Source organism: Aphis gossypii, chromosome X, assembly GCF_020184175.1.
Source record: "Aphis gossypii isolate Hap1 chromosome X, ASM2018417v2, whole genome shotgun sequence".
NCBI classification, from domain to species: Eukaryota; Metazoa; Arthropoda; class Insecta; order Hemiptera; family Aphididae; genus Aphis; species Aphis gossypii.
This window is the reverse complement of record NC_065533.1, coordinates 47,901,713-47,919,054: the sequence shown is the minus strand read 5'-3', so window position 1 is coordinate 47,919,054 and position 17,342 is coordinate 47,901,713. Positions and strand designations below refer to the sequence as shown.

The following is a 17,342-nucleotide window of genomic DNA, read 5'->3' as shown; positions in this document are numbered from 1 at the left end:
GCATAGAACATTAACACAAAAGATTTTATAAAGATCCAGCATTTCTATAAAATATACGATAGATACCAAACACAAATCAAGGGTGCTAGCAGAAGGATATCAAGATTTTTTGCCTCCTTGTTTTTTTTTTTTTAATTGTATGTATACATGTGATTTATAATATCATACACAAAATATGTGTTTAATACGTGTGATGGTGTAGAGTGATTATTAATTTAAATTTTTCTCAGAATATGATGTACTTATCACAGGTGAAAATAATAAGAGGAACAAACATTTAAATCACAACCGTCTACACGATTACGCTATACTGTATAGCTGTCTAAAATTGTCCAAATTCTGTTTTAGTGAAAGCCGTAATGTGCATAAATTTTGTTACGGAATATTTAGAAGATTCCACTGTGTACTCAAGATTATTAAAATGTCCACGGTATAAACAATGTCAATACAAAGTCGTTTGCTCATTTAAATCATCACATATATATATATTTTTTTTTTGAATCTCAAAACGTAGCTTCAGGAAAGGGTGATCGCCTCACACTATTTGTTCCTATTAATTTACCTTTACTATAGTTCAATTAATCTTCGCGCGTTAATGTCAACGAAGATATTATATATTTATATGATACGAAAATAGAGCCATATTATGATATTGTAATAATTTAATTGCCGTTGTGTATATAATAAACGTGTGTCCGAACGTGCTATATAAATAAAATATATTATATATTTTGAGTTAACACACCGTTTCCAAGCACGTTCGTAGTACGCGTGGAATGCGTGGTAATACGCGGTGATTAAACACAATATTTAGGAGAAAAAACGATCGTTGGTCTTTTTTTCCGTTTTCCCGTATTACACACGCTCAGATTATTCGTTCACTGTCGTTTACCCACTCTATGTTTTTCTCTCTTTCTCTCTCTGTTTCTGTTTCGATATGCATCGTGCGTGTGCGCGCGCGCGTGTGTGTGTGTGTGTGTGTGTGTGTGTGTGTGTGTGTGTGTGTGTGTGTGTGTGTGTGTGTGTGTGTGTGTGTATCTCTCTTTCTCTCTATTTGTCTCGATTTTTTTTCGTTCAAAACATTTAAAATAATAAAACACATGCACTCACATACGGGTATTGCGCACAACGATTGCGATTTTACAGTGTGGTGACAGTGCAAGCAATCACACGACCACAATGACGAAACCGATGAAAATATTAAAAGAAAATTCTAGCCAAAAAAGAAAAACACGCAATCGCAGGTATGGCTGTATTTTATTATAATAATTACTATACTATATTTCGGAAGCTTTACATTATGGTTTTATCGATGGTAATTTGTTAATTTGTTATTTTGTTATTTATTATTTTACATATAATATACATAAACCTAGAGAGCTTATATACCTAATAAGAGAGTAGCCAACTAGCTGAACGTTTTCTATTGGTTGACTGTTACTATTAATCATGGGCACCATTTTTCGTCCAAAATATTCAAATCTGTAGTTTAAATCCGTAGAGTAAGAACTCTATGTTCAAATCATAGATATTATACCACCGAATTCTGTGAATATACTAGTAATGTTTGAACGAAAAATGGCAGCTATCACCCAGTTGGCCACTCTCTTATTATATAGGCTCTCTATATAAACCTATTACCAATAGGTGGCAAATATGATAGATGATATGTTAATAATTAATTTAGAGTGTATGAATTCATCACCAGGATCAAGCATTATAAAAATTTTGTATTGTTAATTTTATAAAAATATTTTAAAACTCTGTGAGACACCTAAATCAACATTTTTAATACAAGTTTTTTCGACAACTAATAAGTAATACGTAATTAGTAGTTGTTTATGTTTATTTGCTTTATGTGCAGCCGTTTTTTTTACTTATAACCAGACAACTTTAAATTACTGCTCACCACTACAGGTAAAACTATAATTTTTTTTCAGTTCGTTTAAATAAGCATTATAATTATAATGTATATATGTTTTTATACGATACGATTAAATGGAACAATTGCAATACAAGTTTTATAAAATAATTATAAACACCCATAGAACGGTTAATAATAATTTTGTCGCTCCGAAGTACATGCAACTGAAATTAGCAGATAAAAAGACAATTCGAGAATTTTGAGAATTCGATAAGATCTAGAAAAGCCTCTCTAAGCCAAACAATTGTGACGAGCGACAATGGCCATTGATTATTTCGTTATTTCAACACGTTTTTAATTCATACTTAGCATTATGCTTAAAAATATAATTTCTCATTTAACTATTTAATAGTGTACAATATAAAAAATATATATTTTTTTAAACACGGACCTTCATATTAATATAATTTGCACGAAGTCGGTGTAGCAGTCCTATCTCGCGGCTGTGGATACATTATACTTCAATAAAATTTAAAATACGACACTTGTATAAGAATATTGAAAACGTCTTTAATAATATTATGTACATGACTGTATAAAAACAATGTTACGTGAACAAAGTTTTAAAATTCACAGTCGAAATGATCGCCCTGTATAATACACCCTGTGCGAGCGATGAGAGAACCGTTCCTCCGCTCACTCATCAACGTCCGAGGGATGTCTCTGTACCAGTGTTTATATTATACCGTTTATAGTATAGCGGTGTACAGCAGTATAGTTGGTCTTTTTATTGTCGTCGTCGTTGTATTGTTTTTTTAATTAAACCGTCGTCGTCGTTGTCGTCATCGTACAGTCATAGTCTAGCAGGGGGCAGGCAACGGACGACGCTCCCGAATTAAACGGCCGCACGAAATTAATTTTTGGTCTCTTTTTTTTTTTTTTTTGTAGTTTTATTGCTTTTCTCTACATAATCACTGCACTGTGTTTAATGTATACGTATATATGGTACGGTGGAATTTTAACGTTTTCGATTCCAAACGAAACGTGTGACAAAATGAGCAATAATAATACGAGTATAATCGCGAGTACGTCCACACTGACGTGATTGACCAAGACAAACAGCGTATAACATTTTAATATTATATTGTCAAAATAAAATCACTGTATTATTCAACAATATTTATCTAGTTGTAAATGATTGTAGTAGTTGTAGTTTAAACATTTACGATAGGTAGGATACGGTGGATACAAGACCATTCTATACACATATATAATTTATTATGTTTATAATTTTATTGTTAATTTTAGAGAACATAATATCGTTTTACACAAAAACGATAAATCATGATGAACTTAAAACTATAAAAAATAAACTTTGATCTTTTTTACTCGTAAAAACTAAAAATATATCTCTAATCAATAATTATCCCATGAGGTATTGTAAGTCAAGAAAGTGTCAAAAACCGGCTATATCTATATATTTTCAAAATGCACGTTTTCACGTTTTCTTATATAAAATATTGTCGTCTGCATTTCAACTTACTAATTTAGACTTAAATTAATCTATATTATTAATTTTTCTAGTAAATTGCACAATACATTTTTACCGTTAAATTCTACATCCCTACTTATGTCTACGGTTATTTTTATAATAAGTAATTATTGTACGAAATATATACGATTACAGTGTACTCACGTAATGTTGTCGATTGGCGGCAACGTATGATGTACACCACTGTTTTGGCTGTACGGTCAAGTACCGTCTGTTGGTCGCTGTTTGATCGCCACCAAAGTCACCAAACTCTTCCGCTGCATCATCGTCATCTTCTGCGCCTCCACCGTCGTCGTGGTTATAGTCGACACCGTAAACGATGCCATTTCCGTTGCTGTTGGATCGCTGAAAGGGCCACTGACGATTGGCGTGCATCATCTTCCGGCTACGATACGGATATGACGAATATTATTGTTGAGCTCGCAATAATTTTAATAATCGACAGTTTTATGCAGCCCGCGGACGAAATAAAAGTGCCACAACTGTGAAGTCCACCAGTTCCTCTGTAATCCTAGGCGAGGATGACTTGTACGAAATGCAATAATTATGTAATATTTGTGGACCGTTGATGGTTAATGTTAATCGGGTTAACTGAAAAATAAAAAGAGAAAAGTAGCGAGTAAGCAAAAATCGCATACAAATTATTATATAGGTTATTAAGCTCTATTCTAATAAATATGATTTCTATTGAGAAGTTGTAATAATTAATAATAGTTTAATATTATATTAGATAATTATCGAAATCCCGGAACCAAAGGAAAAGAACCGAATTTAAACCCAATAACTCTTAATAGAACTAAATAATTTCAGTAATTTCAAATAACTAGATCTGAAAGGAAACCCGTTATTTTTAATAATTAGATGATTCCAGATTTTACATTTATATTATTATATTAATTTTGATTTAACCATTACGGCATTAAATTAATATATAAAATTAAAATTTTTAAAAGTATTTGCTTGATATATACGACTTAGGTATGTTATCGATATGCTATTGGTAAAGAGCATACAATTATAATAAATTAATGTATTGAAAATTGAAATATATTATATATTTTTGAAAATATACAACACACGGCTATTCGATAAATTAAAATAACATAAAAATCGATAGTTGTATTACGATTGAGTGAAAAAAAAATGTACGAAGGCTAAAAAAAACCACACACTAGCTCTATAGTACTGGTTGTCATAATTATAAAAAAATCTCCGCCCATGTAATAGGTATAGGTAATGATGGATCGCAGGGTGTACGAACCGTTAAATTTTCGACAGAATTATATACACGTGGTCTAATAACTATTCCACCATGTAATGTTATTATCACTGCAACGATATTTACCTTCATTTACGTGATTTTATATGTTTGTGTGTGTGTGTGTGTGTGTGTGTGTGTGTGTGTGTGTGTGTGTGTGTGTGTGTGTGTGGTGTGTGTGTGTGTGTGTGTGTGTGTGTGTGTGTGTGTGTGTGTGTGTGTTTTACTGTGTGTGTGTGTGTACCGTTACTCGATGGTGTTTGGCAATTTTTTTTCAAACTCTCCCCCACACAACCCCCTCCCATTACCACGTCCGCCACGGGTGGTCGGAATGTTTGATTAAAAAAAATAGAAATAAAAAATACCACGACCGGCGAAACGGTTACACGGTAGACGGGTCGGGCGTGTAACTCAGTTCGCCGTCGCTGGTCGACGATAAAACGCGCGTTTGTGTTATTGCACCGCGCTGTACGGACCATTGACTCCCCGCCTTTCGTGCATCGGACCGGCTGACACCTCCAGTCTAGTCGTTTCCTGCATTTATATGCACCGATTTTTTCCCTGTACGCAAGACGACTTATTAATATTATACATCGATTACAGGAAAGTCCGTTTTCCCTCGGAAAAAAAATAAACCGGAATAATGTCCATATTATTACTATACATTAATATTATACACGTTAAAATAATTATTCGGAACATCTCGTTATAGTTACAGTGATTTGCAAGGCCGTGCATACTAACTTTAAAAAGTTAAAGTTACGTTTATTTTATTTACTATAACTTTTTTACTTAACTAGTTAATGTTGGGTATCGGTTAATTCGATGTATTTGCTTTCATTTCTATTAATGCAAAATCAACAATTTCAATGTTCGTTTAAATTAAACAATTTTTATTTTATTTTATTATATTACAATTTTCATATCAAAAAATATTTTTTGGTTTTTTTTGGTGTGTACGTTTTTTTTTTTTTTTTTAATAATGATTAAAAATTTCAATGAAATACTTTATAGAAATTCTGTATAACCGCTGTATAGTTTTTAATTGGTTAAATAATGAAATAGGATAGTGTAACAAAAAAATAAATAAACGTTCATTTAACTTTTAACTTAATTAAGTTTACCAAAAATTAATTAACTTATAACTTTTTCTTATTAATGTAGGTATATTAACTTAATTGAGGTAAAAAAAAAATAATAATCAACTTTCCTAACCTAAATGGTTTGTATGTAAAATTAGCTAAATGACAATAAAATGTAAAAAAAAAATCACAGAACTCGCTGTGAAACGCCGTCATTGTATAGGTCGCCATAAAATATATTATGCTAAATAATTATAAATTATCGTACAAGAATAACAGTTTACAAAGAAGACGGAATAATCAGTATAAGCAGCACAACATCTTAAATGTTATGATGTTTATAATATTATTAATTTTCTTGGTAGGTTGAACTATTAGCTATTTCTAAAATAATAATCAAATTTTATCATTCTATCTATGTAAAAGTATATATAATAAACAAGTAATACCGAAGTATTACACCAAGAAGTGTTAAACCTCATTCATTTTAATGATACATTTTTTCAACCTAACGAATTACTAATAAATAAATCAATAATATTAAGTTTGTGTACATACAATTAATTAGGTGTAAAATATGCTTGTAAATCAAAGCTATAGCCTTCTCCGTTCAAATACATATTTAATATGCAATAATTGATCAATAAATCTAAACGTAGTTCAGTAAATATTTTACAAGTTGTTTAGTAGATTTCCAGAATTTGTTTTCCATAGGTATTACACTGTTATTTTATTTAATGGAATCTTCTTAAATTATTAAAATATGGTTAAGAAAATTAAATGCTAAAGCCTAAAAGTATGGCGTATTGAATTTAAAACTGTAACCATACAACAGTTTGTATACAAAAATATATTAAAAAATATATTGTATATTTAAAATTAAAAAAAAATAATAATAATAATAGTCTGTTGAAAAACACAAACATTTACCGAGAAAAGTGTATAATGTCTTAAAGAATTATAAAATTCCTTTCGTATGCGATACACAACGTCGTATTATAATATATTATAATGCGGCTTGCAGCTGATATAATAATATGGCAAATACATAATAACGCTTGTATAGCATATTTTCGTACATAATATTATATAATATTATCGTTGTGTTTTAGTATGCAGTAATAATTATTACCATATTGTGAATGTGTGTGTGTGTATGTGTTTTTTTTAAGCACGCGTAATGCGATAATCCACCAAATGTTTTTCCTATAGACGGAACGGCGAGTTCCACCTCACCACCCATTACACGTCCCTACTAAAAACGGCACAAATATTATTCACTTACACGATCACAAGACGTGTCTACTCCTCGTTAAGCGATAATAATATAATACATTTAAGACAAACACAAACATTATATATTATTATAATAGCATACACAGAGTGTAACACGGGTGAACATAGCAGTGCATGTTTCTACGTCTACGGCAGTATCGTAAATAATTGTATCGTAACACCTGCAGATGATGATTATATTATTATGTGTATATTTATTATAATATATGTACAACTCTGCTTTTAAACTAAGTTTTTATAATTAATTATTATCATATCTACAAAATAGTTAAAAGTTATTATTTTTAAGATGATATAGTTTGTTTTAGTAACATCTAATAACAAATGATTTTTCCACGATGAATTTATTGATTTGTTGATGATAAATTTCAAAGAGAGAGACAAAACTATTGTTTTTATAGTGAAGTTTTTTTTTTTACTTTTTGGTAAACACTTTTTCATAGCACGCGTACACGTAACATATGGTCTTGATCGAAAGTTCTACATGAGTTTTATAAATCAAATTCGGTATACATTTTTTAACTGCACAAGATCAAAACGATTCGTAATAAATCCATCTAGAGTTTGTAGTTCCGTTTTATAAACCGTCGACAATTATTTACCATTAAAAAACATAAGTGTACCATTATCGTTTAAAAGATTATTAGCAATATCATATGCTGTAGTCTTTATATTGTTAAAATGTAATTAAATTCTAAAGGTTAAATTAATAAACAATATACAATGTTATAAGTCTAGTAAAAACCCATAAATCCTTATATTTAGACAGTTATGCACAATCGCTTCGACCATTATTACAATTTCTAATAAATAAAATTTAAAATGTATTATGTATTTGTCAATTTTAACATTATACATTTATACTTATGCATGTTTTTAATTACAGTTAAATAAAATAAATCATTTAACATGTTACATTTAGATAAGTATAAATTATAATATACAAAAACTTAAATTCATTATGAGCTATAACTAATAAAACATACTTATAGCATAGTATTGGAATATTTTACTATAATGTTACCCATATTATTCCGAAACATATTATATCAATTGAATTGTCAATATAAAATACAAAACAAATTTATTGTGTGTATCGTCGCGGTGTATTTGTTAAATAACATAACAAATCAAGTACTTGAAAATATAGCCCTCAATAATATGTTTTAGATTCCAAAAATCGGATTTGAAATAAATGCATAATAGCATAATATCTTCAGCACCATTATACCAGTTTAAATATATTTTACAATGATTCCGAAATTTGTTTTAGATTCAAACAGTACACGAATCGCAAAGCACGCGCGTTTCGAAATCCAATTACCTTGTAGACTATAATGCGTTATGTGGACAATTTAAAATGCAATTATATTTTTCATTTTCTCGATCGCAACGGCATTAAAAAATAAAGAAATACAACCGTTTCACGCTGTAATAATAACAATAAGAGGATCAACTATTGTTTTCGATTTTTGCGCATGAAAAGAAGAAGTAGAGAGCATTAAAAAGTGAACGAATGGAAAAATATTTCAAATATTTCCGAGGGGGAAACAACGTTCGTTCATTCATCCTATACATATCATATCTATACACCACCGGCTTATCTGTTGCCGTCACTAAGTTTAAGATCTGTACACTTTCACCACTGTTCCCGGATAACCCTATATACTTTTAGTCCTATAGACTTACAACCGCAGTACACGACATACATGACTAGCGGTGTAGATGGCGGCAACGGAGGAGGAGGCACATACTATTTAATAAACTATCGTAGCAGTTCTACGAACCGAAATCACACAACTTGTTGATCACATTATGGTTTATGCGTGTAGTATAATATTAAACGTTTATAAAATTCACAAATAACATTTGACTTATCGATATTTTCACATACAGTAACGGACAAAAACTTCAACAAAGCAGGGGGTATCTTTTTTACATAACAAACGTTGTTTAATAACAGTATAACCATCATAATAGTTTTATAATACTTAATATGTCTTTCAGTTTCATCGGGTTATTTTAATATTTTAGTAATTTAATATACAACTATTAATTATACAAGTTAGTTGATTCGTACGCTTGTACTGTGATTATACAAACAATTAATAACATACAAAATTATAAAAATAAGCCAAGAAAAAATAATCTATGGCCGTTGCAATAGGTTCAGCTTTAAATTATAACAGCAATACAAATACGGAAACCGAGTAAATAATATAACAATAATAATAATATGATTCAGATATTTCTGAAAATTGAAGAATTTTTTGAGACGGCGTCTTGTATAGGCAATTTAAGGGCGTTCGCGCGCTTTAAAATAGTAAGTACTGACTGTATCAATAATAATATTATAATAAAATTACTTCATGTCGTGCCAAAGTGCATGTTATTTTTACCTCGTTATTTAACCATATAACTACAAACCATGAAGTACGAAGTGGCTTAAGCTTAATGTTAATACGACCGAAGTAACTGTTGTGGTTAATACTGCTATAATGCAACTTTATTGTACACTGTATTGAATGATGATACAATTTAGTCTTAGCCGTTTACAGTTAAATCGTACGTCTTTAAATACAAAATATAATACGAAAGTATAACAATATGCCATTTGACGTTAAAATAGTATTTTACATTAAAGTATAAGTACCTACTGTTATATTGGTGTAAAATGTTTTGCTTTTCTAAAATATAGGTTGCTTTCAATAAGTATGTGTGTATTTAAAGAAATTTAAACCAATCTAAAGTACTAATAAAAAATTATTTTGGGAAATAAATATTTGAAATACATTGAAGTTAAGTACGACGAGTCGCAATTACACTATCGTAGGGAACCCTGAAAGTAATTAGATGTCTTTATAACGTCCAATGTAATAGACAGGACAAAAGTTGTGTGAAAGGAATCAACCACTTTCGAGTTTCAAATAGGTGCAGTTAAAGAAAATTTATATTTATCTACGTACCTATATTAGTTTTGAAATAATCTTACCAATCTGAATGCGATAGTTTATCGGCCAATAGATTAATATAATTATATTCTCTGAAATAACAATGCAAACAAATTAGATTTTAAATCGTAAGGAGTTTTTATTATACCATAGCTGTCTTATTATATTTTATAGATTTTATTTAAAAATAGGAATTTTAATGTTAAGCAAATATTTTTCATTAAACATTACAGTTGTGCAATTTTTCGATATAATAATATTATATTGGTACAAAAAACAAAATATTATTTACTTATTATTATTTATTTTTTATTTTTTTACATCAGATAATATAATAAATTAGGTCTACTACTTTTTATATGCGAGTGGACTACTGAATGAACATTTTGATGTAGTACATATTAGTGTTAGTAAAACAGATGTAATACTTCATGCCTATGACCGACGTCTTCTTAAACGTTTTAACTTTACAAAATACACATTTTGATACAAATATTATTACAATTTCGCATAATAAATATTATAATGTCTATATTGTTTTTATTATTATTATTATTATTATTATTATTTAATAGCAAGTATCGCACATTCAGCGCGTCGTGTAATCGCGATAACACGATGTTATGATAATAACATATACGCGTGACGGCAGATAGCTTCCGGCAAATATTCAGTACGATATAATATTATAATAACATAATCGTGCAGTATATAGTACAGACGATATAATAATAATAATTTAATGTGGGCTCGGGTGCTGTATAGCAAATAGAAAGTGTGACGGGAAAAGACAAATATCTGGAAGACATGCGAATCGCTATTTATTGCCGCTCGAAAAAATCTATTTAAATATATTATTATACATCGTCAAAGCGATGACAATGACGACCAATACTGATGAAGAGTCGACACGACACTCGGTACGTCAATCGTAATCAAATATAATGCGTAATTGGATACGATTTATACTGTTATGTTCATCATTCAAAAAAAAAAATCATCCACTTGGCAATTTACAGGGAAAAAGAGTGATTAAAATTTAAAAAATAGAAATTGGTAACTTTAAAAGACACTATTCAACTTTTAATATAAAAATCTCCTGAACTTAAAATATTCCTGTCAGGTAGTAAGGATACATAATATTATACTCTAAGCACTACAATAATAGGTATGCATAAATAATATGCAACATAAGCCTTTAATAAAGTGTTCGGCAACAAATTAAAGGACTGTGAACAAAATAAATAACTATCAGATATCCAATAATGGTTGGACGTAAATAAAAAATAACAATACTTAACAGATATATATGTATGTATCATCTATAAAATCTAAATAATTATTGAGTGACTAACTTTATAATTTCATAAACCAATAATTGTATCATGTTACATTTTTTTTTAACTTGCCATCATTACAGTGTAAGTCATTTAATAAATACAATACATGTTTGTTCGATGAATCTCACGTGGCCAAATGGATATTATTTTTGTGAAAATAATTTTGCTTTTTTTCGATTATTCCGGTGGACCAGTCCCCTAGCGCCGCGCTAATAACAATAATAACCTAACCCTCACGCGTCTGACTACCGCACCATTTTCTTAATCCTTTCCATTATTTCGAATTAGCCATGACCACTATGAAATGCCATACAACCACTAGAGGTTTGCAACTCCCTTTAGGTTAGGTTAGGCTAGTTCTATTACACTATTTTATTGTATACAGTAGCTAACTCGATGGTGGTTTACTCCTAACGACAAACCACTTTCACTAAAAGTGCAATTCCGAGACCTAAGGATTTTTTCCTTTCTCTCTCACTCACTCTATTTTTCCATCACAGTAATTCAATAATTTAATAATAATGTAATCTCTTATACGAGTATATATATATATGTGTAAAATAATATGTATGAATAAGGTATAAAGCATCTAAATGTTTTCATAAATACAAATATGTATTTTGATCTGTATTTTCACTGCTTGAAAAAATATAAAAAATATCCAATCATTAATTTAAAACAGGGGCTACCAAAATATGGTTATAATGTAACTCATGAAAATATTGATTTTGGAATCCATGCCATCTAATTATTCTAATTCATTTATTCTAAAAGTTTTTTTTGAGTATGAGATAATGTCCATAATAAAGTATAAGAGTCTGCAAATTATTTTCAATACTACTGCTACATAACATTTATGAGAATTAACTAATTAAAAAGATATTTTTTTAATTTCTGAACATAACTAATTAGTGAATTTTTAATCATCACACTTCGTTAAATATTTAAAGAATCCAATGTCACAATTACGCTTTTTTCAGTTAATTTTAAAAATAATATGTTTAAGTTAATATCATGTATGTACAATGTCATAATTAATACATAGGTGTATTATAATTATAATTAAAACTAATTTATTTATTCAACTATTTTATTTTTAATCAAATTTATTTAATCATTGTAATTTATAATTAAAGTTAAATACAAAGAAAATGTGTTATTGAATTTAATCATTTAGTTGCCACAAACCTGTATTTAACTGTCTAAAGTTTAGTGTTTTCTGTAATGGTTTAGATTATAAAGAACTTGCATCTATGCGGTGTGCAATAATTCATATAAAAAGGAAAACCTAACTAGTAGGAATTATTTTAAAGTTACTCAATCAGAATAATTATACGTGTTAACTAAATATTAATTAAAAAAAAAAAAATTAATTTTTACTGTGTTGAATTAATATTAATTCTTCGTCTTAACATGTAACTTTTAAGAGTGGAAAATTGTTAACTATCACCTAACTTACAGCTTAACATTCTTGACGTTGAATTTTAACTCAATTAACTAGAGTTTTATTAACTCGGCAACTCTTCAATGCTGCATGTGCAAATAATATAGAGTTTGATATACTTTATAATCTATAAAAATATAAAACGTGCAATGGGTTAACACTTCAACAGTAAAACTACGCGGCTGTACATTGGGCGAAAACTCGTTCTGTGCACATATGAATAATATGTATAGTATAATACAGTATAATACACCACTACTATATATGACACTTGATTGTGGGCCTGCACCGGATTATACACGTGTATTATACGCGGTGTTAACCCTAATTCACCAGCCGCCGCCGACTTTCAATTACATGTTCTCTCATCCCCTCTCTCTCTCTTTCTCTCTCATACCCACACACATACACACTTTACCGTCTGTTGAAACTTAATTACGCACATTATTATATTATGACACGTTATACGAATAGGCGCACATACGCTAGCGACACATTGCGGAGCACACCACTATTTAAGTAATATAATAATACATACCTACATATTACATTATACTAACACATTTATACCTACCTATGTTGTCTACGCATTTATACTGTTATAATAGTTTAATACTTAATATGTATAATCTATATTATAATATTTTATATAATATGCGTAATATTGCAAAGGTGGTAAAGTTAATGAAAAAATAGTTGAATAGACATTAAGAAAGTTAGATGTATAGACAAAAAACAATAAATTCATCTTGGAAAACGTAGAGTTAATATGAAGAAAAACGTCCACTCAGCTACTTAACTCAATTAATTGTAAGTTAATTGGTATTTTTAAAATTATTCAATGCGTTACTTCTAGTAATTGTACAACTTTAAGTTATTTTTCAAAAAATATATTTTGTTTAAACTGTTTAAAGTATACTCTAATATTTTTTACATTATACACACTTAATAATAGTTGATTGTAATTTAAGCAAATTATACTTAGCATATAAGACATAAATTAGAGTGTAGTATTCACAAATATGTATGAATTGACGAGAATTATTTATAGCATAGAAAAATGGAACAAAAAGAGAAAACAATCTAAAAAGCCCTAAAAAATCAAAAAAAATGCAAAATAGTCTCAAAATTAGATTTTTAGTTTCCAGACTTAAGACTTAATCAATTTTACTATAAGCTATTAAGATATTGAATTTCAAAAAAATGCACTGCTCTATTTATAATTAACAATATCATAATATAATACATCACAATTTGCATGTATATTATTTTTTTATTACATCCATCGATATATACACACGTGATGGTTTGTGGTTGTGTATGTTTAAAGCATAAAGCATATATGTATACGATTGTATTATAACAGTACTTACACACTATGTGGAATAGAAAAAAAATGATATATAAAATATATTCTCATTGAATTTGTTATTATTATTTTTTTATTGTTTCGTTTCATACTGGTAAATATAAAAAATTAAGGATAATCGATATTTTTACACGCGTATATTGCAATAATAATTGCCATCGTTAAATACCAAAAAGTACAATGTACTACTCATGCATCAATCTAATATAGAGACACTTGCGTCATTTTAATCAGAACCTAAACCCGCTGAATGCTATGCATATTATACCTAAATGTAATATCTGACGCCGGTCTGTGGATGTTTCGAATAATTCAACTGGCGCGGCTATGAGCGTCTGCCAGTGGTATACTGCGGTATACACGCTCGCGTTATACGGATATGATCAGTGTTATCACTGGCCGACGGCTTCATACATATGTATTATATACCACATACCACGACTATTCTCATATATACGTACAATAGTAGATAATATAAGATACGCGCAACGGCTATAATACCAGTATATATACATGACAATATACGACATACGTATATGCATACGAATACAATTCACCGTGACTGTCTATGCGTATATACATACCTACATAATATACATCACGACTCTACACGACTACTAATATATATTTACTCGTGTCCATGGAATACGCACGATTACCACTCGGCGTCGAGTATTATGAGCTTACGGTATGACGGGGATACGTGTAGTATTAACGGGACGATGCATATACCTCTACTCGTATTACGATATCGGCGTGTTATTAGCGGTACGTACGCGTTTAGAGCACGCGACGTGTCGTGATCGGATCATATACGAGCACAGCATACAGTTTTGTTTGTCAAATAACCACCGCAGGCATCAATATGCGCTGTCGAGCGAAATCCCTAAGATATAATAATACGTCTTAAAAAAATAAAAATATTATATAGTATCCGTCCACATGAAAACACCCGAAATCAAACGAATGACGTGTGCCTATTCATTTAAACTAGGAACACGATAATCGTAGTATTTAGAATATTGAAGTTTCGGAGATTTTTATTTTTGTGGGGGCTTGGGTGGATATTAGTAAAGTGTTCAACAAACACAAATTATAAATAAAATGTTAATATATAAAACTTGACTTGTTTTTCATATAACGTATATATTATATAATAAATTGATAAAATCATTTTTATAATATAATTATATATTATATAATGGTACCAATTATAGATATGATCACTTGCAATAAAAAAGGATAACTTCAATTTTAATTCCCACACAAAAACAAAATAAATGTATTTACATTATATTATTTCAATATCATTATTATTAGTCACGATAAACAAACTTCGAAAAAAAAGATAAAAATTACGTAAAAATGTATCACCCCGAACTTTCAATAATCACCTTGGTTATTCCTAAATACATTGTAATACCTTAAAATACGACACATAATATTTTGAAAAATTCAAAATATAATTAGATACATGCACATTGCACGTCTATACATTTGTGTAAACGGGATAATTTTTTATCACGGTTAGAAAATACCACTCCACGCATCAACGAATTTTATAATTCACACAAAAATTTGAGCTATAAGCAACGCTGAATATGTTAAAATTGTATTATTAGTACATTATGCCAATCATTTTGGTAACCTTTTATTTCCATCTATTAAAATTGCAAGACCTTCAACCAACTGGTTCTCAAGAATCGATAAGATCAATTATTTTTTTTTAAATTTTTTTTTAATCTAAAATCACCGATAATCTTAATCGTTTTCCAATTGGATTCAATCAAATAGTAACAATATTTTATAACCATTCAAAAAAAAAAAAAAGAAAAGAAAAAAAAAAAAAATAAAGAAGTAAATAATAAAATGTGCTAACAAAAACCTGTCATTAGAACTAAACAATCAAAAAATTAAAATATTCCATTAATATTTTTCTTTTACGTTTAAGTGTGCTGTAGATAAAATCTCTAGCCGCCGACTTTCTAGCAAAAGATCCACACTTTTTTGCTCGCCATGATGATGACGTTATAGGTATATATACAATCATATGAATTTTGTGGATTCAGCATATTGACCAGCCAATATTAATAACTTATTTCACTAAAATATAATTATTAGTGTCTATTATGTTTTATGAAAAATGCATAAATGAATGTCGTTGCGTAGTATATATACATACACATTTCGTACAAAATATGTATTAAAATAAACAAATTGTATGTACTAATATTTTATTTAATATAGACGTATTACAGTTAAAATAGGCTGTAAATATGCTACAATAAGGAATATGTGTTTTTAACAAAACGTATGTTATTATTTAAATCGACACATATTTGTATAATCACTACATAATATCAGAAGCGACTCGGGTGATAATTTTAAAAATACGTCGGTTAGTTGTTTATCTCCACATTACTGACTAAAACGTTTAAAGCAAAATAAATCGTCTGCAGACGATAATATGTTATAATTATTAAATTATAACTCAACGTTGTTAATGCGGGTTTACTATAACCGATTCGAGTTAATTTTTTTCACATCGAATTGCGTAGTGATGATACGCATGCATCAGTGGCTTATTTCATCACTCTCTTCTCATCACCTATCTTACGCGTTCTCGGATAAACGCACACATTTTATTGTCCGACAAATGTCGAGGGCAATCCCAACACTTTCCCCTTTCATCCTCCCCCCCTCCCCCCACACACACAACAGACCGAATCACTAATATACGTTTAATGCCTTCACACCACTCGCCCTCTAAACAGTCACCGTTCGTACACGTCCGTTCTCCTACGCGCGATAATATATAATACACTGCCGTCGTCTATACTCGCCGTCTCCGGTCGATCCCTTTAAATTGACTTTCCTCCTACAGCTTCACGTGCGATGGGCCGTCTGCTAACACTGGTGGTTTAATCGAATTTCACGAGCAATTAACCGATATCGCGCGCGAGTCCTCCCCCGCCGCCGATTTTGTTAGTTGTAAGTCTCACCCCGGTCGATCACCCACATTATACTCCAGCGCGTACCCACACAAATGCACGTGTACAGGTATTATATACGTACAGTAAACCGATCTCGTTTTGCTATATTAGCGATCAAGTTCATTTTTTTTTGGTTCTGTTTATTACGAGTTATAGACGATGGGTATAGAATACAACAGTTGCGACCGGCGCT

General features: G+C 29.8%; 1 protein-coding gene across 3 annotated transcripts in view; it reads right to left on the bottom strand.

Moving 5' to 3' along the window:
* LOC114126763 (zeta-sarcoglycan) overlaps positions 1-17,342 on the bottom strand; it is a 124,497-nt gene that overhangs the window by 93,618 nt on the left and 13,537 nt on the right. For 2 of the 3 annotated variants that reach the window (XM_050205889.1, XM_027990769.2), the window contains exon 2: positions 3,561-4,007. In XM_050205889.1, the coding sequence (XP_050061846.1) occupies positions 3,561-3,794 (234 nt within the window). In that variant the 5' untranslated portion in view covers positions 3,795-4,007. Of the gene's footprint in view, positions 1-3,560; positions 4,008-10,018; positions 10,091-17,342 lie in introns of those variants that run through there. The other variant, XM_050205890.1, reaches the window with a different exon arrangement.